The sequence below is a fragment of the Arvicanthis niloticus genome, chromosome 21, assembly GCF_011762505.2.
Source record: "Arvicanthis niloticus isolate mArvNil1 chromosome 21, mArvNil1.pat.X, whole genome shotgun sequence".
NCBI classification, from domain to species: Eukaryota; Metazoa; Chordata; class Mammalia; order Rodentia; family Muridae; genus Arvicanthis; species Arvicanthis niloticus.
This window is the reverse complement of record NC_047678.1, coordinates 47,031,400-47,055,583: the sequence shown is the minus strand read 5'-3', so window position 1 is coordinate 47,055,583 and position 24,184 is coordinate 47,031,400. Positions and strand designations below refer to the sequence as shown.

Sequence of the window (24,184 nt, the reverse complement as noted above, 5' to 3'; positions counted from 1 at the left end):
CTCCTCCTGACCACAGCCACTCCTGCAGGCTAGGATAACCCATGCTGAGATGTCTGCTGCAATTGCAGGCTGGTCATTTATGTGGTGGAAACGAAGCATATATTTTTATTTGGAAGGATAATCACCTTGACACTCATGTAGAGAGAGAAAAATGCCCTCTTAAAAAATACATATTTATTTTATATGCGTGTGCCAGAGTTGCATGTATGTGAACCGTGTCTGTGTAGGAGCCTGTGGAGGTCAGAAGAAGCATTGAATCCCCTAGAACTGAACTCGCAGCCGGGTTTGAAGTAAAGGTCGTTGCCTTCAGAGATACAGAAAAATGTCCCCGATGGTTTCCTCAATTATTGCTATTGTAGCCAGAGAGCATAACTGCTGAGGAGAAGAAAGGAGGTTGAATGAGCCTCCTTCAGGCAGCTGCAGCCGGTGTGTGGAAACAGATGAGACAGCAGAGTAGGCTCTGGCCATTTTCATTAGCCCTTGCTTGGTACCCAGCACACACCTCAGCTGTGTGTGGCACCTGTACGGAAAAGACACCATTTCTAGAATAATGAGTCTCATTTTATGTATAAACTAGCACAAGTTAGAAGGAGAAAAGAAATGTTTCACATTCGAGAGACTCCTAATCGTGTGTTTGTTTGGCTAACTCTTGCTGAGTGCATGTATTTTGGGGGAGCTTCCCTCTAGAACCCTGAAAAGAGCATTGGTGAGGCCTTCCTACGCCTGGGGGAGCTGCATGCTGTGCAAAGGGAAATAATCCAGAGCAGATATTCCCAGAGCCTGATGAAGGAGGGTGTCCAGTAAGAAAACACAGGAGTGGGTGTTAATTCTGCAAACCACATTCAATAGATGTTTCCCCAAGACAAACCGTTGTGTCTCTCAGGCCCACTGTGGGGTTATGGGGCCAGTATGACCTGGCCATGGAATTTGTTAGCTCTTGGGAAAGTACCTCATAAACTGTGAGGGTGGATCCAGGAGGCAGCAGGGTCTTAACAGGTCTTCTGTCTGATTCCAATGCACACTCCTGTTTGAGAATCTCTGTGACATTCAACCTGTGGTATCCTGAGTGGGGAAAACACAGAAGACAGACAGAAGTGGACTTGCTGCTCTAGTGTTTCCATGAAGGGTTGCGTGGCTTACAAGATTGTATGTATCATCCAATAGAGTAACAAGAAGAGCTTAAAGGAAACTTTCTGATCTGGAAACACCCTTGTCCTACAGGAGCACTGGATCCAAGCTGAAAGGCAGATTCTGAGAGCACAGATTGGCTCATACTAAAACCTGAGGGGGATTTCCCCATGCACTTCATTTAAGTCAGTCTTTGCTGAGGCACTTGATGTCCCTACATGGAGGGAAAGGTGGGGCTATTTAGGGAAGGTCTAAGAGCAGTTCCATGCAAGGATCTCAGCAGAAGGACTAAATAATGTCAGGTTTGTAGGTCTCAGGGGCTCTGGCCAATGCATTGATAGTAGTCTCAAAGACCTTATTAAAGGCAGAAATGGAAGCACTCAGAACTTCAGAGGAACCAAGCATGGTGGTGCGTGTCCAGAATCCCTGCAGTGGGATCACCCCAAATTTGAAGCCAATCTGGTCCATACAGCAGCTTCCAACCAGTCAGGGCTATGGCTACATAATGAGAACTTGTCTCTAAAACAGAAATAACAAAATCAGAGGAAAGATGTAACAATGAGATTTGAAAATACGGAGACGCATTCATACCACCCTAAGAACCTGTCGTCTGAAGCCGTGTGCTACTGCGTCGTCTAGACCGAGATGTCTCCAAACTCCTTAGCTTTTGCATCTTCCAGGCTGCTCTACCCAAAAGCTTTTCACTTGCCACATTATGTGTACAGTATGGACCGACTGCACTACTCAGTGCCCAATGAGATTCTGACTTGCATTTTCCTGTGACTGTAATGTCTGTGTGATTTTTTTTTTTCAACTAAATGATAAATTAGGTAAGGCCTATCAATTCCATGTTTCCTTCAGCCATGTAATGTTCCAGGGGAGACTATGTTTATACTTACTTGGAAGAAGGAATGAGAATTTCCTTGAGTGGAAGCAAGTGCAGAGGCAGGCAGCACAGAGCAACTGGGGACAGGGCAAGAAGTGTAGCCTTGCCAGAGCCTAAGCAGAGCTGAAGGGACAGGAGACATTGTCTGTCTGCAAGGCACACGGCAGATATGGAGCTGCCTACCATGGACCAGATCAAGAGACTGATAATTATATTCTATGGATATGGATGTAGAGGTACCATTAAAAGTTTAAGAATGATATAATCAAATACTGAATAACATAAGCCTGCTATTAGAATTACCAAATACTGTGTGTGTCAGTAAATGTGTGTCTGTGTGAGTGGGTGCCTTTGTATGTATGTGTGTCTCTGTATGCATATCTGTGTGTGTGTATGTATGTGCACATATATGTATCTGTGTGAGTGTATGTGTGTGCATGTGCCTGTATGAATGTGTGTCTGTGTGTATGAGTGTGTGTCTTTGTGTGTATGTCTCTGTATGAGTGTGTATATGTGCCTGTGTGTGTTTGTGTGAGTGTCTCTATTTGAGTGTCTGTGTGTCTGTTTGTGAGTGTGTGTCTCTCTGTGTGAGTGTGTGTGTGAATGCCTCTGTGTGAGTGCGTGTATGTGTCTGTGTGGGTGAGTGTCTCTGTGTGAATGTGTGTACGTGTTTAAAACTGCTAACAATGGTTTTCACAGCATATTAGTTGAAAGCATTATACATTTAAAATTTACGAATTCATGGTCTTGGGTAAGTCATTTAATTTTCTGAAAGTCTAATTCTTTATCCAAAGAGTATGATCACCCTTTACACACTAAGTTAATATTTTTACTGCTGTGAAAAGACACCGTGCCCACAGCAACTCTTATAAAGGGAAATATTTGATTGGGGCTGACTTACAAGTTCACAAGTTTAGTCCATTGTCAACATGGTGGGGAACATGGCAGCGTCCAGGCAGACGTGGTGCTGGAGAAAAAGCTGAGAGCTCTGTATCTGGGTCACAGGCAACAGGAAGAGACAGTGAACCACTGGGCCTGACTTGAGCTTCTGAAACTTCACCCCGAAGTGACACACTTCCTTCAACAAAGCCATTATTTTCTAACAGTACCTATGGGGCCATTTTCATTCAATCCACCACATGCATAGTTTTATTTTTCTAAATTCCGGTTACTCCACAGTTAACTCCCTGACATGCTGAGTGAAGATTTCCTGAGTGATGTTGTCTTTCCTGAGTGACACTCTGAAATTCCTTGCCTACTTCATCTCACATGTGTGAGTGGTTTTTTTCAGCCGGTGCACTCATACTACATAAACCACCTGATCATTCGTCTCTCGGTCACTGTCCCTGATATCTGCTTGGGTCTTGAGTGGTCCCAGTAACGGCAATTCTTATTTTATAGGTTTCAATAATCCCCTAAAGGGCAAGAGTAGAAGTACTAGCAGTCTGAGTATGCCAAATAGAATGCGTTAAGTGTTCCCTTTAGGTGAAAAGTTGAAACTCACTGACATAATAAGGAAAGGCAAAAAACTCACATGCTGAGGTTACTAATGGCTATCATATTTTATGATTGTTGGTTTCACATTGTTCACAGCTTGTAAGTTAAAAACACAAGTGTGCATAGAAAAAAACATTGGTTATATGGGGTTCAGTACTATCAGATGTATCTAGACATCTTGGATAGGTATAGAGTTCTAAAGAACCTACCATAGATTATCTAATAATTAACTAATATCGTACACTTGAAGCATTCAGAATGTGCTGATAAATAGTTCAAAGTGTTTACTTGGTAGCTGATCACTGAAGGCACAGACCGGTTTTTTTTTGTTTTTTGTTTTTTGGGGTTTTTTTGTTTTTTTTTTTTTAACTCTGTTGGCTTTTATCGGCTCTTTTTTCAACCATGTCCTCACCAGTGAGGAATGGGTGGAATTCAAGGATTCAAAATGGCCATAGTAGAAGGACCTGGATAATAGGCTTTGAGAGTAGCGTTGAGATTTTGCACTAGTCTTATCCCCAGGAATGTTCAGCAGCCTCTGTGTGAAAGGACAAGAACTTGGTGACATCTTTCCTTGATTTATATTGTCCAGAATCAACAAACTATATTGTAGAGCAGAGGAGATGACAGAACATTTGGCCTGCTGTGTCCCCTGGGCTGGTAAGGTAGGAAAGAGTAGAGGAAATAGAAGCAGCTATCAGAGCAGCTGGGAAAGATGGGAAGATGGAGAGTAAAGGAACCTGAGACAAAATGGAGGAAGGGCATTGATAATGCAATGTTAAGAATCCTCAATTCCTTTTACAGTGCCCAGTGCGCCATGCATACACAGTTTCTTAACAAATAATTGACCTATATGCATTGATTTGATGTGGTTCCAAACCAGAACAATAAAAGGACATATGGACATCTGGACTGATGCCTTGCTAGCTAATTCTGTCTGTGCCTAGGACTTTAACCCAGAAATGAAATCCTTCTCCACCCACAGACATGTTTCTAGAATGTTTAGTGGAGATGAGTTTGTTTGTTTCAAATGTAAAATTGGGTGTAGGAATCCAGGAGAAGTTGGTGCTATGATGGAAAAAGTGAGTAGAGTTGTTTGACAAGCAGTGATTTACGTGTGGTGCTTTTAAAAACTGTCCCCTGAGGAAAGCAAAAGTAAGAGACTCGGAGTCAAAAGTCTTGAGTCCCATCAACACAACCATGGGAGAAGACAGGGAGGCCCAAGTGACCGGAAGAAAGTGAGTCTGTCAGACACAGAACGGCTATTCCCCTCACCTCCTTGATGCATCTGACCATCTCCTTGTCATGGAAAGAGGCACCGACGAGCATTTTCCAAGAGTGGATATAAAATCTGAATGAGTACGCAAAACATATCACACGCTCAATAAGTAGTCTGTGTGAGGCCACGGGACGATACCTCAACCAATTCCAATGGGGTTAATGCTGAGACCTCACAACGTGCCCACATGAACACAGACCACTGACAGTGGTTTCTGGTCAGCTTGTGGTTACCCCAACTTTGAAAAGGGGTTCCATTTATGTGTATATATAAGCTTTTCTGGGCTACCGTGTTTCTGCCACAAACTGCTACAAGATCTCAGCCACATCAGGCAGTGAACAGACTGCCTGGATGAAAAAGATTTAGAAGACATTTTTTTTCTTTTATTTATTTCCAGGACTACATGGGTTCTGGACTGATTTCCTCTCTTCACACTTTCTCCTTCTGCAGATCCAGCCCTCACTGTCCAGTAGCTTAGATGGTAGACAGCTCTTCCTATAGCATCTGTGTAGATAGATGCCCTTTGCCTTGACCTTGCCTAAGCTCATAAAGTCCACCGACTGGAGATATTTTCACTTGACTCTCTAGAGGGAACATCTGGCTCGCTCAAGTGAGCCTCTGCACAAATTACCCACCCCCCCCAGTTTAGTTTTCAAACTCTGCTCAGTCAGCTCAGGAAACATGGTGATTGCCTCAACAAACCCAGCCAGGGTGCCTTCAGCAGATGCTGTGGGAAGGAGAAAACTTCCCAAGTGCAGCTGCTGACTGAGTGCCTATCACAAAGGGACTTCCATACAGGCACAGTGAGGCCTTGGAACTTGGGAAATTAGAATTATATTACAAATTTGGTGAGAACAAGCAATCTAATTTTAAAGGGGATTATAAAAGGAAGTGTGTGTGTGTGTGTGTGTGTGTGTGTGTGTGTGTGCTCTAACTGTGCAGTAGCATGTCTAGAGCATGTTCACCAGACTCTTTAGCTAGTTATGAGAAACACAGAGAGCACACTGGGTTTTTTATCAGTCTGTTTTCCAGTTCCTTTTTCTTTTTTCTTTCTTTTTTTTTTTTTTTTTTTTTTTTTTTATGGATTTTTTTTCGAGACAGGGTTTCTCTGTGTAGCCCTGGCTGTCCTGGAACTCACTCTGTAGACCAGCCTGGCCTCGAACTCAGAACTCAGAAATCCACCTTCCTCTGCCTCCTAAGTGCTGGGATTAAAGGCTTGCGCCACCACTGCCTGGCCAGTTCCTTTGTTTGAGCTGTCTTTGTTTCCAACTTTCCCACCTCCTACCACCGCTGCTCTTCCTCCCATTAGTCAGCTCTATTCTGCCATCGGTCTTTGTTTATTCCCAATTAAGCACTTGCTTGCAAGTTTTGCTCAACTTTTGGGGCACATTCAGATGGTTTTCCCTCTTCCCTTGTCAATATTCTGAAAGCACCTGTACCCCAAAAGATAAGGTGCTCCCTTCTCTACAGTACTTCTGGAAAGAGCATTTATTGACCACTGCTGATCAAGGTGATCGCGTTCTCTTGGCTCTTTCCCAGGGATCCATCAATGGGCTTAGCTGAGCCTATTGAGCCTGCCTAGAAAGCCAGTGAAAACAGTCCCACAAGGAGTGTACCCTGCCGGTTCCCTCAGAGTAAAGACAACCACCCCTGTCTAGCCCAAATAAATATGTGTGGTGGTTTATATAAGCTTGGCCCAGGTAGTGGCACTATTAGGAGGTGTGGCCCTGTTGGAGTAGGTGTGGCCTTGTTGGAGGAAGTGTGTCACTGTGAGTACGGGCTTTAAGACCCTCATCCTTGATGCCTGGAAGCCAGTATTCTGCTAGCTGCCTTTAGATGAAAATGTAGAACTCAGCTCTTCCTGCACCATGCCTGCCTGGATGCTGCTGTGCTTCCACCTTGATGATAATGGACTGAACCTCTGAACCTGTAAGGCAGCCCCAATTAAATGTCGTCCTTAAGACTTGCCTTGGTCATGGTGTCTATTCACAGCAGTAAAACCCTAACTAAGACGATTGGGCCATATTACAATTTGCCACCTCAGTCATCTCCACATAAAAATCTTCTGCTGAGCTCTGTGGTGTTTTGCTCAAACAGTGGTTAGCCCATAGTAATACTAACAGTGGCCCACCACCCTTCCTCACGGGCTCATCCCCACCATTTGACTCTGGAACGCTGTTCCAAAACTGCTTTCCTTTAGAAAGCTTTGTGAGGCAACAGCCATGAATTGCTGCCTACTGTGACTAAATTGGAGAGGCTTCAGTTGTTTGTTTTGTTCTTTGTACAATACCAAATCTTTTTGAGAGAGAAATGCCCCTGATTCAAAGTGGTATTCACAAATAAAATCAGGTGATTAGGATAGCAACTAATGTTAATGAAAAGTCAAAGTACATTCTGCATGTATAAAATGACGCAGCATTGTACTTTGAATAATATAATTGGAGTTTTCCATACAGTGTGTGCTCAAAGGCGCCTCACCAACATCTGTATGCCTTTAGGTATACAGATCCATTTTAGTTACTATCATGAAACACATTGGGCTAGGTACTGATAAAAGAGAGCGGGCTTCTTTAGCTCACAGGTCTAGAAGCTACTCATAGAACTGGCTTTTATTGTAAGGAGATGAAAAGGGTGCTAGGAAAAGCTGGATCCTCAACAGAGTATTTTGTTGTTTCTAGAAAAAGTATAAGATGTGTTCAAACTATGGTAGGAACATCCCTATTTCGCTGAGAGACCAGGAATTGGGGAACTACCCTGATAGCCAGGACATCACGATGCTCCTCTAGGTGTCCCTGCCTCCCCTTCATTCTTATCTTATGAAATAATCGTTTCTTTGGACCTTCTGGTTCTCTCTACCTTAAATTTATTCTCTAAGGACAAGCACAGAAATCTTTAGGACATAAGGTCCTGTCGCTCTCTTAGTTAAATCTTCAAGTTAAATCACCAGCTGCAAGGTGTGCTTTTGCATCGTGACATGGCTTCCATGGCATCTGTGACTGGGCTGCAGCTCATTCAGAAAGCAGTTCTCAAGGAAGTGGAACAGTGATTTAAAACAAACAAAAGTCTGTTTCCTCTCACAAAAACAAGATGGCAGGCTAATAAGGCACTCCATGGTGACCAGAACCTTTATTCTGTCTTCTATTCACGATCATTCTGTATGTAGTATTCACATCCTGATACAAGATCACTGATTGACCAGCCCTCGGATCTGCCTTCCAGACAGAGCAAGGGTAAAAGAGAACACCTTTCATTTTTGAGATTTTTTTCAGAAATGGCATATGTCATTTCCAATTAGATTCCATTAGTCAGAATGAATCACCTATGCACACCAAGGGACACCAGGAAGTGTGGTCATTATTCGAGGACTAGGTTGTTCTTTTTGATATGAAGGTCTTTTATTCCTTCTTACTTGAATGTGATCATCTGGTTTAAAAGTCACAGGCAGGTGGAGGAAAGCCAAAAAGATAGTTTGACCCTGTAAGAATTCACAAAGATTTTCTCTTCCCACTACCTTCTTAAACCAGAGCATGATGCTCTCTGTTCTCTCAGGCAGGGGCCCCCACATTGTTTGTGATAGTTTGTGATTGCTTGCCTGCCAACCCACACTGAGTAAGATGGCAAAAGGCCTCTGGTTGACTGTTCTCCACGTGTGAAAGAAAAATCAAGACAAGCAGCTCTAAATAAAGACGTGCACGGAAATCAAATGAAAGAAGGAATCACCTGCTTTGCAGGGATATTTTCCTCTGTCAGCTTCTTCTAATATGTAGCTGGCTTGTTTGTTTCCTTGGGTCTCAGACATTTTCTAGAATTTTGTTTTTTTTTTTTCAGTATGTAATCATTCTTGCTTCAGCTATCAATCTGTGCAGTAAGACTTCTGCTCCAGGTGCAGAGACTCAGCAAAAACAATGTGCCTGTCACAGTAAGCTCACCTCATGGTCACCAGTAGAGCAACAAATTCTCCAAGACGAGCATGAGGACGTAAGATCTGATGGCAAAAATTGAACCTCCAGAACAACAAAGAATAATTTTTGAAGTCGTAGTGAACAAGAAGGAATTAGAGGTAATCACGGTAGCCATAGAAACCCTCCGCGGAGACACGCTGACCACACTCCACAGCCTCGCTCAGAGAGAAGGCAAAGGAGGCAATTTCCCTTTCTATTTTCAGAAATTGTTACAGCCAATTGAAAGCTAATTCAACCACTAGCAACTCCCTTCCCCGAGAATGCATTAAATAAGGAGAATCGTGAGTTAGATTTTTTTCTCATAGCTAGATCATCTCTTTCTGAAGGGATCATGACCCCTTCAGCCAGTGAGGATTCTCTGTATACATTTGGTTATTTTTGCAGCAGCAAGCCCTAAATTTTGCATATGAGCAATGCTTGGTTAATGCTTTGTACTGACACTACGGGCCACACCACAGGTGGGAGACAGTGGTGTATGTGGAGCCACTTAGAAACATCAATTAACAGAGCAGTAAACAGGAGTCCCAGAGAGAAGTGTGCTAGAAAAAGGAAAGGTATGAGGAATGCAGAAAGAGAACTCAGGATCTCCAGGGTAGGTGGAAGCTACAATTATCTATGCATGGTCAGTGACATTAGGATATTACATCATCGGCCTCCGCTCAACAGGAAGCCACCAAGTATGGTGCTGTAATTTCTAACCACAAATTGATCTGTTTTTCCTTTTCTAAGATGACAAGAGGGTAAAAGACGGCATATGATCTTCTACAGAAAGAGACAAGCTGATAATTTCTTGACCAGAAAAAGACATTTAGCACTCTTAAACATTTACGAGAGTGCAGTGTCGTTATTTTGACCTTGTCTACCATGACACAGAGCAGTGGTCCTCAACCTTGTTAATGCCACAACCCATTAACACTGTTCCTCGTGCTGTGGTGACCCTCGTCACAAAAATTATTTTCCTGCTACTTCATAACTGTAATTTTGCTACTGTTATGAACCATGACGTAAATATCTGATATGCAGGATATCTGATACGAGACCCGAGAACCACTGATGCAGAGGCAAATGAGTAAAAATTCAGTGTCCCTTCACAAGCAGTGAGAAGGAAGTGAGTTCCTGTATTCAGCCCTGATGAAATCTGTTAGCCTCTTAGAAGATTTGGGTGCATCTCACTGTGATGAAAACAGCATACTTAAAGTTTAGTAAATACCACACTGCATATGTTTAATTGGCATACATCATTAGTTACATCGGTTAGTGTAATTCATCATTCATGGCTGTAAAGACTCTTCGTTTTCTGTGCCTGTCCTCAGATACTATCACATTCCATAAAACCCTGTCTGTGTATTGAGATGACTAGCGAACACTTGATTGAAACAACGTTGTACATTTTAGAGTCGCTCCATGTCTTTAACTTGTACCAATTTCACATTTCATTTAGCATGAAATATTTACGTGAGATGTGGCTTCTGCAGAAGGCAAGCTTGAAGCCTCATCTCCTGGTTACTTTATATGGTGAGAACCAATGCGGTAGAGTCCAGAATGTATCATGTGGGTATAATCCCCCAGGACTATTCCTGTCTTTAGTTCATTTGTTTACATTTATTTATTTATTTATTTATTTATTTATTTAACATGAGCTCACAAATACCATGTGTCCCCTGGAAAAGGCCAGCTTTGGCTTCTCTGAAGTGCTAGGGACTTAACGTAAGGCATCTCCCATGCTAGGCAAGCCCTCTACCACACAGCTGTTTCCTCAGCTAGGCCTTTACTGTTAAGTCCTTATTTGGGGAAAAAAAAATGCCTTCCATGATACATGACTAATAGAGAGAAGCTTTCTCATAAGTTAGCTTGCACCATCGCCTTGCTAAAGACCTATATTTCACATATATCTAAATCTCTCTCTATTTTTTGCTGTCATAGGTTCATAAAAAGATTGTCTAGGCTTTCCTTTTCTGTTAGCACTTCTTCAGTAGAAAATATTTTATTTATAAGCTTTTGATAGTCCACAGCTATCATGAATTCCTTTTTGTGTCTTTAGTCTTTAGTTCTCTCTCTCTCTCTCTCTCTCTCTCTCTCTCTCCTCTAGACAAACCATCTTTGTATAGACATTCTTTGGTCATTTGGCCAGAAAAAGTTCCTAGACTATAACTTTCAGGCAGGTAGAACTCAGGGGACACGGCAAGGCAGGGGTAAAAATCTAAAATGGCAAGAGAGCAACTCACCTGCCATCTTTGGCCTCACTGATTCCTAGAGGCCTGGAAACTGGTTCCTCCCTGTATGGTCACACTGCCTCGTTTTCACTGAACAGATGCAACTTGAATCACAATATGGACCACCTGGGGAAATTCTGCATTCACACATTATCAATGATTAAGTCTTTACACTGTACTTGAGACTGAATAGATAAGGTGAGTGTCTACCTCCTTAATTTAGTAGACTAACTGATTTCAAACGACCAGTCCTTAAATTTTCCCACCGGTGGTTTTGAACTATTCAGCCATAAAATTGAAGGCTGGGTTCAACCCTAAATGCCAACAGACAGAAAAACAGGCAAACAAACAAAACGATGAGAAAAAACACAAATGAAAAAGTGAGCAGCTCCACAGGGCACAGACTGAGACAGCCAGTGTTGTCATGAGCTCACAAATGTCATGTGTCCCCTGGAGAAGGCAAGCTCTGACCTCTCTATAGTCCATGTCTGTCATCATGAGGCCAAGTGTGTGCATTTTATCCGACCCTGTGTGCTCACCGGCCATTTATCTTTCCCTTTTGAGAATCTGAAATGACATTTTTGAATTGGCTTTGCAGAACAATGCTTAAAATGACAATTTTTGTACTGTAGGAAGCTTTGAAAGAAAAAAGTTTAAACAACCTGTCAGGATGACCCCAGTCAGCTCCTAAAGAGCGCATGATGTTAAAGTCAAAAGAAAAATAAAGTCCCCTGCTGGAACCACAGCCTGTTTCCAGAGTTGGGGACAACCTGAGCTCAGATTTGAACTCAGTGTGAGCTCCTACTGCAGGATCTGCAGGGGTGACCTCTCCTACAGACTACACTGGGCATGAGCAGAGACTTCCACTCACATCTTTAGGGCCAGGAGCCTCTCCTCTGCTTGTTCTGCTTTCACTTGTGAACATTTAGCCAAAAACCTTTAAACCGGTGTGTTATGTTAGCTCTGCTTTGCTGCCTTCTTTGTTTTGTCTCATGGTCTTGGAGAGATAACACGCTAGATCACTCAGCCTTTGTGGGTTTTGACCTGTGGTAGAGCATCACGTCATGGCAGATATATGAGGTAGAGGAAGACTGTTTAATCCCACAGCTGCCAGGAATTAAGATGAGCAAGAACTGTGGTCCTACATCACAGTATCCCCAATGACCTAACTTCCTCCCAGTAGGCTCTATCTAGTATCCTACCAGTGACACTGAAGGCTAGCAACCAAGTCCTCAACACACTGACCTTTGGGGGCTGCTTAAGATTCATACCATGGCAACCAGAAGAAAAGATGGCACGAGACTCAGTCAGTGCACTTTCTTAATCACTGCTGGTTTGTTTGTTTGTTTGTTTAAGATTTATTAATTGTATGTATGTGAGTGCACTATCAGTGTCTCCAGACACACCAGAAGAGGGCATCAGATCCCATGATGGTCGTGAGCTACCATGTGGTTGCTAGGAATTGAACTCAGGACCTCTGGAAGAGCAGCCAGTGCTCTTAACTGCTGAACCATCTCCCCAGCCTTCCTTTCTTTGTTTACAGGACACTTGGCTCTTGGAGGACAGAAATCCATGGGCAAGTTTCCCCACATCTCCGATCTATTTGATCTGCAGCTGATCAATATGCAGGCTTGTTTGGGTGCTATAATTATTTCTTCAGAATTTCCAACAGAAAGCTGTGACAGACAAAAGATACAAAGTTGCCATGGGCGTCTTTTGTTCATCTTGGCTTTTTTTTTTTTTTTTATCTCCACTTACAGAATGCTTTCTTTGTGCCTATAGTAATAGCTTGTTCACAGATAGAAAGATAGAAGAGTGCCATTAAGCCAGGCTGCCAGGAACCTTGACTGGGAAAGACGGAGACAAACAATCTTGTGGGTTCTAGTGAGTGGACATGAGATGTCATAAAATTACAAGATCATAACAAAAAATGCTTTCCTCAGAAACCTCGCCCTTTAGATATGCTAAATTTATGATTACCATGTAAATTGGGGCCAAGAGGCTGAAGATTGCTTCTGAGTTCAATTCCTAGCATTGAGTTTGGGTGGCTCACAACCACCTGTCACTCCAGCTCCAGAGGATCCCATACCTATAGTTTTAGCTGGCATCAACACATGCCCCAAAACATACCCCCGCACCTACATATAATAATAAAAAAAAAAATAGTAAAATATCTTTTTAAAATCATGTAAAGAAGGAAAGAAGAAAAGCAAAAGAAAGATACATTTAGCTACTGGGATCATAAAAGAAAACAGTTACCGTGTCAAAGAACTTGGAAATGGCTTCCACCCAGAGTGGGGGTACTCAGTGATCTCAGCCTAGTGTGGTATGACTCAATTTTCTCAGCCCAGCGCGGTGGTACTTCAGTGTGATCCCATCCCTCAGAAGCTGAGGCAGGATTGAGTGCTCTAGCCTGGACTCTAGCAAAAATCTGTCTCAGAAAATAAAACAGCCGTAAGATTGTATTTCATAGTTTCCTTGTCCCAGGGTGAGCCTTACATCCTTACAAAGGTGAGAGAGACCTTTCCAATAACGCATGAAAACTGCTTCTAGGAACAGCCTGAAGTCCCCCAGAAACCCACCAGGGCTGTGTAGAACATTATATATGTACCAAGGAAGATGCTAACTCCTTGTCTGTGTTCTTCAACCCTCAGGTCTTTGCCCAAGACGGGTCTGGAACTTAAAGGGGTTCCCATGACCCCTGCGATTGCTTCCAGTCAGCAATGAAAGGATTATCGGGTAGCCGCAGCCACCACCATGGGATCACCTGCGAGTCAGCCTGTGACTCCTTGTCACACCACTCAGACCACAAGCCGTACCTGCTGAGCCCGGTAGACCACCACCCTGCGGACCATCCCTACTACACCCAACGGAATTCTTTCCAGGCCGAGTGCGTGGGGCCCTTCAGCGATCCGCTAGCCAGCAGCACCTTCCCGCGCAGGCACTACACCTCGCAGCAGGAGCTGAAGGACGAGAGTGCCCTGGTGCCACGCACACTGGCCACCAAGGCGAATCGCCTCCCCACCAACCTGCTGGATCAGTTTGAGAGGCAGCTGCCTCTCAGCCGGGATGGCTATCACACGCTACAGTACAAGCGCACCGCTGTGGAGCATCGCAGCGATAGCCCCGGCCGCATCCGGCACCTGGTCCACTCGGTCCAGAAGCTCTTTACCAAGTCTCATTCCCTGGAGGGGCCATCCAAAGGCAGCGTCAACGGGGGCAAGGCTAGCCCTGACGAGTCGCAAACTGTGAGATATGGCAAGCGCAGCAAGAGCAAGGAGAGGCGGTCAGAGTCCAAGGCTAGATCCAATGCCTCTAACGCCTCCCCTACCTCTCCCAGCTGGTGGAGCTCGGATGACAACCTGGATGGCGACATGTGCCTCTACCACACGCCATCGGGTGTGATGACCATGGGCAGGTGCCCTGACCGCTCTGCTTCGCAGTACTTCATGGAAGCCTACAACACCATCAGCGAGCAGGCAGTGAAGGCTTCCCGGAGTAACAATGACATCAAGTGCTCCACCTGTGCTAACCTGCCAGTCACGCTGGATGCCCCACTTCTGAAGAAGAGTGCCTGGTCCTCCACTCTCACCGTGAGCAGAGCCCGAGAGGTTTATCAGAAAGCCTCGGTGAACATGGATCAGGCCATGGTGAAGTCCGAGGCTTGTCAACAAGAGCGGTCCTGCCAGTACTTACAGGTACTATCTATGTTAAATGATAGATGCCGTGGAATTTTTCATGACTGGGTTGTGTGGTCTTTGCTCCTGGGTTCTAGTCTTGGCTCTATTCTGAACTATCTATATGAACTCGGCCAGACTATTTATCATTTCGGTGATTAATTGAAGCTAGCAGGGAAAACTCAAGGAGACAGGTTCTATCAGCTTCATTCATTTCTAGTAAGATATCAGAGATGGCCCATCCGTCTTCCTCGTTGCGGTAATTATCTCCAGCCTGCCCCACTACCAAGACACAGAATAGCAGAATGATGCCCTGCAGAGGTGGAGACAGAGGCAGTTTGGGAACCCGCTAAGCACAGCTGCAGATGCCCAGGACAACAGAGGAGAGGAGGGTGCCGTGAAAGCATCAGTGCAGTAAAATACAATTAGTGTCAGCATGTAAATCCCACACACAAGCAGGCGGCTCTTCCCTTTCCCCTTATGCTCCTGTTTCCCCTTCTGCCTCCAGTTTACTTAAATGAGATTCACCTGGATAAAAATATCAGCACAGGCAGGCAGGGCTGACTTCCCTCTTTTCCTGCCTCAAGTATTTTTTTTCCTAAGACACAAGGCTCCACATAATAACCCTCGTGCGTTTCCCGGCCCCGCCCCCTTTTCAGAGCATCAGGTTTCTCTTTCTTTCCTGCTGTCCCTATCTTTCAGTGAAAGTTTTTAAGGAGACCATAAAAGCATAACATAACCATCTCCATTCTCTCCTTCAGAAAAATGCAAGGAAAAATTCTTCCAGTGAGAAGATGGTCATGTTTCCCTCTTTAAACCCTTTCTGATAAATATAGCTTTCTTGGGAGTAACTATCCTGAGCCCTGAGAATAGTCTAGGCTGGCACTGCTGGGCAAAGACAGAGACAGGACCTACGTTCAAAGTTTAGAAGAAGCTACCATGTCACAATGCATGGTTAGTGTTTATCATGGGAGGTAGGGCTGCCTAGTTGATTGCATGATTGTTCTGTGTATAAATAAATCATCAAGAAAAGATGGAGAGATTTCTCAGTGGTTGAGAGCACTGGCTGTTCTTTCAGAGGACCCAGGTTCAGTTCCTAGTACCCATATAGTGGCAGCAACCATTTCTAACTTCAGTTCTAAGAGCCCCAACGCTCTTCTGACCTCTGCAGGCACCAAGCACGCACATGATGCACATACATACATGCAGGCAAAAAAAAACTATTGATAACTTTCAAGCTAAAAAGGTTTATTGGACCCACTTGGCATAGGAAAAAAGTGAGCTCAAATAAAAGCTTAGTGGAGTAAACTGTTAGCATGTGGCAGAAATAGGACGAGAACCCAAGTCTGTTCACAAAATGACCATTCTAAAGGCTCCAAGTTAAGGATTTAGAAATGACTTAGGCACATACATTTTATCCAATATTGAGAGTACTTTGATGAAAAGAAAATAGTTGTCTTGAAGAATGGATGAGAAAGGAGGTAGAGATGTTTAGAAACTGGCGTGTTTTCTATGAAAAGGCTCTTTTAGTAAGACTGTTAAAGCTCGTGTGTTCTAGTGGGGTAGGCAAAATGAGAATTAGACTTAAGGAGGTTGCCGTCCATGGGTCTAACACCAGCAATGGTTTGTAATATGATGCTCGAATGTTCTTGTACAGAAGTTCACGTTCTCCGTCCTGAAATTTATTTTCCTTTTTTTGTTTGTTTGTTTTTTGGTTTTTGGTTTGTTTTGGTTTGGGTTTTTTTTTTTTTTTTTGCCTTTTATATTCAAAATCTCAGGCTGGAGAGATGGCTCAGTGGTTAAGAGCACCGACTGCTCTTCTAGAGGTCCTGAGTTCAATTCCCAGCAACCACATGGTGGCTCACAACCATCTGTAATGGGATCTGTTGCCCTCTTCGGGTGTGTCTGAAGAGAACAATGGTGTGCTCATATGCATAAAATAAATAAATAAATCTTTTTAAAAAAAATTATGCCGGGCAGTGGTGGTGCATGCCTTTAATTCCAGCACTCTCGAGGCAGAGGCAGGCGGATTTCTGAGTTCAAGGACAGCCTGGTCTACAGAGTGAGTTCCAGGATAGCCAGGACTACACAGAGAAACCCTGTCTCGAAAAAACAAACAAATAAATAAATAAATAGATTCAAAAATCTCAAAAAGCAGTAAAGTATGCAAAGCCAGACAAAGGAAAAAGAACTTGGATTCGAGCTGCAAAGTCACTGCGTACTGGACGCTGCGGTGAATGTGGTCCATCCTCACAGCTGTTCTGAGAGCTGGGTTAATAAGACTATCTGCAAAAGGAGAAACCAGAGCGTTAACACACTGAGGCATTTTGACCTATGACAAGGAGGTCGTAGGGCTGAAACTTGGGCTTATCCCGTACTTCATGCAGAAGCTAAGTGTAGAGTAATTTTAAACATTCTTTAGTAACTTCAGAATGAAATCTTTAATATCAAGCGTGGGAATTAATACAGGCACGTCAGTGGCTCTCACTGTCATGACTAGAAACCTCTACTTTTGAATTACTTACTTTCTTAAGCTAGTTCTTTTTTTAATAAAATATTTAAGAAAGCTATAAGAAAAACTGGAGTGAATCATCCACTCACATATCTGACACCCAGTTAGGCACACAGAAGACAATATATTTCTTGCTTCTCTCTGCCCCATTCCCCTCTTGCTACCTAGAACAATGGCACCTTTATTTATTATTATTATTATTATTATTATTATTATTATTATTATTATTATTCATTCTTGAAACTGTTAAAAAGTTAATATTTTGTTTCATAGCTTGGGCAAGAATTAATCCTGAATGGTGTTTATTTATCCTTTTAAATATGCACTGAAATCTGTGTTGCAACTTATTTAATAAATGTTGGCATTTATTGAGTTTCTGTTCTGTAGAGGGCTTCAGTGTGAAAGGCTAATGATGGTTCTGTGTCTTGGGAGGGGGCCCAACCATGTCAGTAAACGATAAACATGGAGAACCACCAGCTCTTCCTGCCCCCTGTGCTGAGGCTGGAATGTTCTTGCACAGAAAGGGAGGGAAATACAGAATAATTGTGAAGAGAGGGAGAGAGTAGGAGATGCCTCCTGAGTCCTGAGTTCCAACAATTCTCTTGCTTCTAGAAAAAAAAAGAGAAAGAATCTGATATCCTGGTGATATTCTTCTCAGAAAATAGGATTATCTGCATCCCATCAGCTCTTGTGGGACAGTTTCCTGAGGCAAGTTATTCCTTGAGGCAAATTTGAAGAAATCAAAAGTTGTTTTGTTTTGTTTTGTTTTCTAGTAATATCACTGTAGGTGCCGGCTGATTTAAAGCTGGGTCACCTTCAGCATCACCATCACAAGGTCTAACTGACACACAACGTTCCGTTCCACAGGGAACACCAGGCTTTGGGTCCCTATCTGCGGCTAACTGGTGACGTTGCCGGAACCATTCTTTAGATTTTTGGAGCCTATTTCATCTACTGAAAAACAAGGCCCTGGGTTCTAGAAAGCTCGAATCTCTCTGCACATTTTTTTTAATTCATGAATTGAGTACCTCAGTGTACAAGTTAGAGCCATCTCTAGGATTTAGCAGGCCTGCGACTCTCGATTCATAAACGCCTGCTGAAAGCAGATGCTACTTCGTTTGTTCTTTGGAATTTTAAAAGCATTTCTTGAAGGAAAAAAATAGACTTAGGAACCTATGTTGACTAACTTGACCAGGGACACACAGAAAGATGGCGGCGAACAGAAACGAATTCTTTTCCCTTTAAAGTCTGAATTCTTTCCATTCCCCAGGCTCAATCCCTACCCTCTCCACATAGAGAGAGGACCGACATTACATGCCCTTTATGTGTCAGAAACCATGTTGAGCTCCCTTAATACTCAAAAAAAACTTCAAAAAAAATATTATATTTGCTTTAAATATTTTCACAACTTTTTCTCACACACAAAAAAAATGGATTTCCATTCTGATATTCATGTTCACTGATCATTGATATTTTTATGTTTGTCTAACAGATTCCTGTTGTTTTCATCCTGTTTCCCTCTCACTGTTACCTCTTCTCAGGAGTCCTCTTTTGCTTTAGCTTCATAGACAAAGCTGACAGGGAGACAAAGAATGCAAAGTAGGCAGGGCAGCCAGCAGCTGACCCCAAGTCTATCCAGGTCTGTAATACATTTCAGATGTAGATGTTAATATGTGGTTTATTTTATTATCTGTCTTCCTCTGCATCAAACTCGTGTGCATGCGACCTACAAGTATGTCCATGCCAATAAAAGAATGTAAATGTAAAATTAGCCTGCCAGCAGAAAGGAAAGCAAAATCCCTAATTTGATTCCAAACTAAATTAGTAACCCGTAATTAATATTCTTCAGTGAATCACTGAACAAATACATATTCACCAAATAAGAGAGTTTAAATATTAAAATCCATCTTCTGTCTTTGGAGAGTTTCACACAGACTGAAGTTAAGGCAGCTTCCTGCCATGACTGTGTTAGGAGTTGAGGGGTCTGTATGTGTCTAGCCTGTGACTGACAAGGACTGGCTTGTAATCACTGTACATTGAAAATCGATATACTCAATGGGTGGTATGTGCTCACTCACAAGCTGTTTTAGTTAATTAAAAAAAAAAAGGTTCCCCATTTCCCCAATATTGTTATTTTTAAATGTCAAGAATCAGATGTCTGCTGTTGAGAACTATTGTATCGCTGCCAGTGACTGCCTGTATCAGGGCGTAGAGCAGGAGCATGGATTTGAAGACATTAAAACTGTTTAATTCTCAGTTGAGATGTGGTTGGCTTTTGTACATTTGGAATAGAGCATTTATGGCCCACCTCAGGGTAAGTGCTAATAGTTAAGTAAACAGAATAGGCTCGGGGGAGGGTTGCTTTCTTTTTCTTCCTTTTTTTTTTTTTTTTTTTTTTAAGTAGAATTCTTGGTTGTGTTTCTGCCTCTTTATATAAATGTTCTGTGCTGAGTGAGTGGCATATTAAGCCATTCAGAAGAGAAAGATTTTAGATTTCCAACTGTTCACCTAATAAGAAGGGGGGGGAAAAAACCCTTCGAATCTTGTATTTAGCATTCATCCTTCATCCAGCGGCAGAAACAGAAAGGGGAAGGGAAACCTCTCCCTCTCCCGTGGAAGTAGAGAGACACACAGAGGGAGCGAGAGAGCGCAGACAGGACCGAGGAAGCCAGAGCTCTCAGAGATGAAGCTGTAGGCAACAAAATGATCGACCTTTTTAAGGCTGAGTGGGTTTCTTCAGTTTGCGTGCAAGTTTCACGAAATGGAAGGACTGACCAGGTTTGGGTATAAACAACTCTTTTGTTACTTTGTATCTGATAGATATGAGTAGCTGGTTTGGTAGCAGTTTTTGCAAACAGAGAGAGCATAAGGATAGTTTGGTTCTGTTATTTTCTTTTCTTTCTATAAACAATGCCTAGCGTGACCGGAAGAGCTAACAAACTAATATATGTATAGAAGGTATGAAACAGGTGGGGATATCAGGTACCTACAAGTCATTCTGCATGGGGGCTTCCTGAAATTGTGCTTCCTGAGATCTTGGAGTGTAGGGTGAGAGAGTAGAGGATGTTAAACAACTGGTGCCTGGATATGATCGGTCAATTTTCTGACCAAGAATCCTCAGCACTTACTGTTTCTTTTCAGAATTTAAATTTCTGGGTGATGGGATTTTTGTTGTTGTCATTGTCGTTGTTGTTGTTGTTGTTTTGGAACGGTTTTTGTCTCCTCTGTTGTTTGCATGATAGCCCACAAAGATCCCTAAAGAAACATGCCTAGCAAAGGTGAGCTTGGGATTTTATTTTTAAAAGCAGGTACATTTATTTTTCAAATCTGTCTCGAGACAGTTTCTGTCTTTGCCCAGTGGGAGTTTTCTTTTTGTGGCTGACTTTTTCTTTTCCTTTCTTTTTTTTTTTTTTCTCTTGTCTAAAAACAATTTAAATCAAACCGATTCAGTTTTAACTATCTTATATCAATTTTATAAAACTGCAATTCTGCTTATGATGTGAGTAGTTGATTTGCTAGCTGCCTTGTCTAAAAACCTTGTCAACCACGTTGATAATTTTCTTTATCTTTTATTTGTATAGCTAAGGAACTCGACTATATTTATCTGTGGCTTATACAATCCCCTCCATATTTTTTACTGATCTTAGAAGACGTGCCTCTCCATGGAGAGACAAAGGCAAGATTATTCCGGTCAGGTGCTAACCTGTAACTTGGGGGTCATGCCCAACTACAGAACCCTGGAAATTCTGCTCCTCTCTGCCCTGTGCTCTGATTCTCTGTGCTTCTCGGAGTTTTCTCCATCTTATTGATAGGGAGAGAAGAATAACTGGCAAAAGTCTCTAAGAAGTCATGAATCCAGAAAGGCTCGGCAGTGGGAGAGGAACACCATAGGTTAATAGGAAAGCCCTTTTAAAGGAAACTTCATTATTCTTGGTCAACAGCTTGATGTTCTGATATCACTGTTAGCAAGCAGTAAAAGCACCTGGTGAGCAACAGCCAGAGCTTTCTGTGAGCATTTGCTAAGATTCAGTCCTGGATCACTCAGCAGCCATAGACTTGGTTTCTCCTTTTCTGCTCTCCTTGGAGATCCGCTTAGTTGATGACAGTTAAAGATGACAACTCTGGACTCGCTGTGCCTTTTGGACATGGCATATGGGACTTGACAGGGTGACATGTGAATATGTCAGGGTGGCAAAATATGTCAGTTTCTTGTTCCAGGTGTGTGTGTGTGTGTGTTCATATGTGTGAATGTGTATATGTGTGTACCTGTGAGTGTGTGTGTGTGTGTGCATATATATGTATGTGTGCGTGTGTATGAGTATGAGTGAGTGGGTTTGTGCACATGTGTGCATGCATGTGTGAGTGTGTGCATGTGCGTAAGTGGTCTATGTATCACTAACACACTGACTTTGGTTTGGCATTAGGTTTTATTTTTCTTCATTTTGGAGTTCAGTGTCTTTTAGTAGATCATTGTGACTTAGAGTTCAGTGAAATCAAACTTTCAATTCATTAAGCTCTCATTATCACTTATTTTTCTCACTTCAGAAGAATATGTGTTGCTAGGGTCCGTGGCCACAGAGCACAGGCAGGGTTAACGTAAGTGGCGTTGCCATGTAATATGAGTCTAAGGTACAGAAATCTCAAATTCCAAGTTTTAAGTTTGGTGGAGAGTGAAAAACATCTGCCCTTTTCAGGCATAACTCAGTTAATGTTAATGATTTGCATTGAGTTATACGACATTGCCATATAGTGAATTTACTTGTCTGAAGAGTTAAACCCATACTTCTGTCTAGAGGGAAGAAAGCAGATGCAGTTATAGCTCTGCTTGTAGGACCCACTGACCTATTTCTCAAGACCCTCACCCCCACCAACAGACCAGTACATGCCACATGAGTAGCATCATAACATAGAGGGCATTTTTACACACACACACACACACACGCACACACACGCACACACACGCACACAGGTGTTCATCTATGTTCTTAGACTAGAAGCATTATGGGAAGGCGCTTTGGTTTCTGTCAATAAATGATTCCCAGTTAGAGTGATTTCCAAGTTAGTTGATTCTCCTACACCTGAGCCTTCTCTGTCTGTAACTAAAAGAGGATGGCATGGGAGCTATTGGATTGATATTAATACAATCAAAAGAGGTAAATGGGAGAACAGTGTACAGGAAGGCATCATATAATTCTTATGTTTCTTTGAGCCAGTTTCTTATTTCCAGTATTTTTAATTCTTTGGGGGAATCACCTTCATGAACAGAGAAGAACCTTTTTGAATGCTCTGATCCTACAAATGTTAGAAAATACAGAGTTTGCCTTTAAAGATGCTTTTCTTCATTTCTTAAAATTTAATGCTATGCCATACTTTGTGTCTAAGCCAAAAGAGACTTCTTTACTGAGTTTTCTAGATACATGATGTTTATTTCATGTATATTAGACTACTGTTCCAGATCCGTCAGAGTTTATAATCATTCTTCTCAATGAATTGGAAAGCGGAACCCATACTTATGAAATGGAAAAGGTACCTATGAAGCATAGTAAGGCTTATTCTGTACACGTATGTAGACCTACCTCACATAGGCACCTGGCTGTCCACACTTCTGCATAATATATGCATATATGCATAATATATGCATGCTTTTGATGTCTTTGATCTCTGATTTTTGAAATCAGATCTTTTGTAAATGGACTGCTTCACAAAAGCCACAGAAGAATAGCTATGACGTAAGGAACCTCCCCACTTCTCTTCATTGATCCTACTTTTTAAAAAAAAAATCATTACCTTACCTTTTCTGTCTTATTCCAGATCATTAATCTAGGCATGGTCTGACTTCTTGGTGTGACAACTAGGCCAGTGTTAGTCCTTTTACTTCAAAGACCTATTCAACAACCATGAAAGAAAACTTCTGCCTCCTGCAGCCTTTGAAAACCCACAATTTATTATAAACCTTCAGGATTGGACAATCCCCTGATCTAACTGTCTGGGGGCTTAAAGTCTTATTTTTATTTTCTTCTAAATTGTCATTTTCTGAATAATAGAGACTCCTCCTTGTAAATAAACCTCCTTGTTCACAATCTCCTCCAGACAGGCTGGACACTGTAGCTTCCTATTACTTTCTGTAGTGACCATCCTATAAAAGAAACTTCTGAAAGTGTTTAGTTCTACTTGCTCTTTCTTCAAATGACAGAAAGAGATAGCTTGACAAGAATCGTCATCTCAGAAGACATGGCACAAGTGGACTCTCTGCCTGTCAGCCAGGGCTCTCTGTTTCCCACTGTGTCTCACATTCTTCTAAAGCCTGAAGGCTCTTTTCAAACCTCTGCTTATTCATGTGCACTACCTTCTTTGTAGTAAAAGAAGCAATGGGAGAGTGATCTGAGAGTAACATGTGAAACGTTTGTACTTTAAAGGGCTCATAGGAGACAAACATGCTTGTCAGCTAAGTAATTATGTGCAATTTGTAACTCTGTAGTATCCCAGGGCATATTGTAAATATTTTATTTTCATTTTGTTTACTGTTTGTGTGGTGTGTATGTATGTGTGTAGTGCCTGTATGTAGATGCACATTCACATGTACCTCACGTGGATGTAGACATCAGAGACCAACTTTCAGGAGTGTGTTCTCTCTTTCCTCTTTGGGCTCCAGAGATTGAACTCAGATCCTCTACTTGCACAGCCAGTGTCTATCTGCTGAGCCACCACATCAGCCCCACAATAAGATTTTTAACTCTTCTTTGCCAGCCCGGAAAAAAAAAAAGTGGATGTGTTCCTTCTGTTACAATGATCTTTTCTGCATTCTGACAGCTTCACTAGGAGTGGATTATTGTCAAGAAGAAGATAAACAGAGCAGAGCAGAGTAGATCCACTTTTGGATATGTGATCTTTAGATCCAACACCTGGAGTTTTTGGAGCTCCGGGTCTGGAATCTGAAGACTACATGCTTCTCCTGAAGCGTCCTCCACATCTTGACAGTCAGAATCTCTCACCTCGCTTCACCAGGACAACAACCGACATAATTATCTATAGT

The 24,184-nt window shown here is 42.4% G+C and overlaps 1 protein-coding gene across 28 annotated transcripts in view; it reads left to right on the top strand.

Annotated features, from left to right (window-relative positions):
• Dlgap1 (DLG associated protein 1) overlaps nucleotides 1–24,184 on the top strand; it is a 759,724-nt gene that overhangs the window by 440,884 nt on the left and 294,656 nt on the right. For 11 of the 28 annotated variants that reach the window (XM_076917637.1, XM_076917636.1, XM_076917643.1 and 8 more), the window contains one exon: nucleotides 13,617–14,660. In XM_076917637.1, the coding sequence (XP_076773752.1) occupies nucleotides 13,686–14,660 (975 nt within the window). In that variant the 5' untranslated portion in view covers nucleotides 13,617–13,685. Of the gene's footprint in view, nucleotides 1–13,616; nucleotides 14,661–19,341; nucleotides 19,466–19,713; nucleotides 19,936–24,184 lie in introns of those variants that run through there. The other 17 variants (XM_076917653.1, XM_076917648.1, XM_076917645.1 and 14 more) reach the window with 4 other exon arrangements.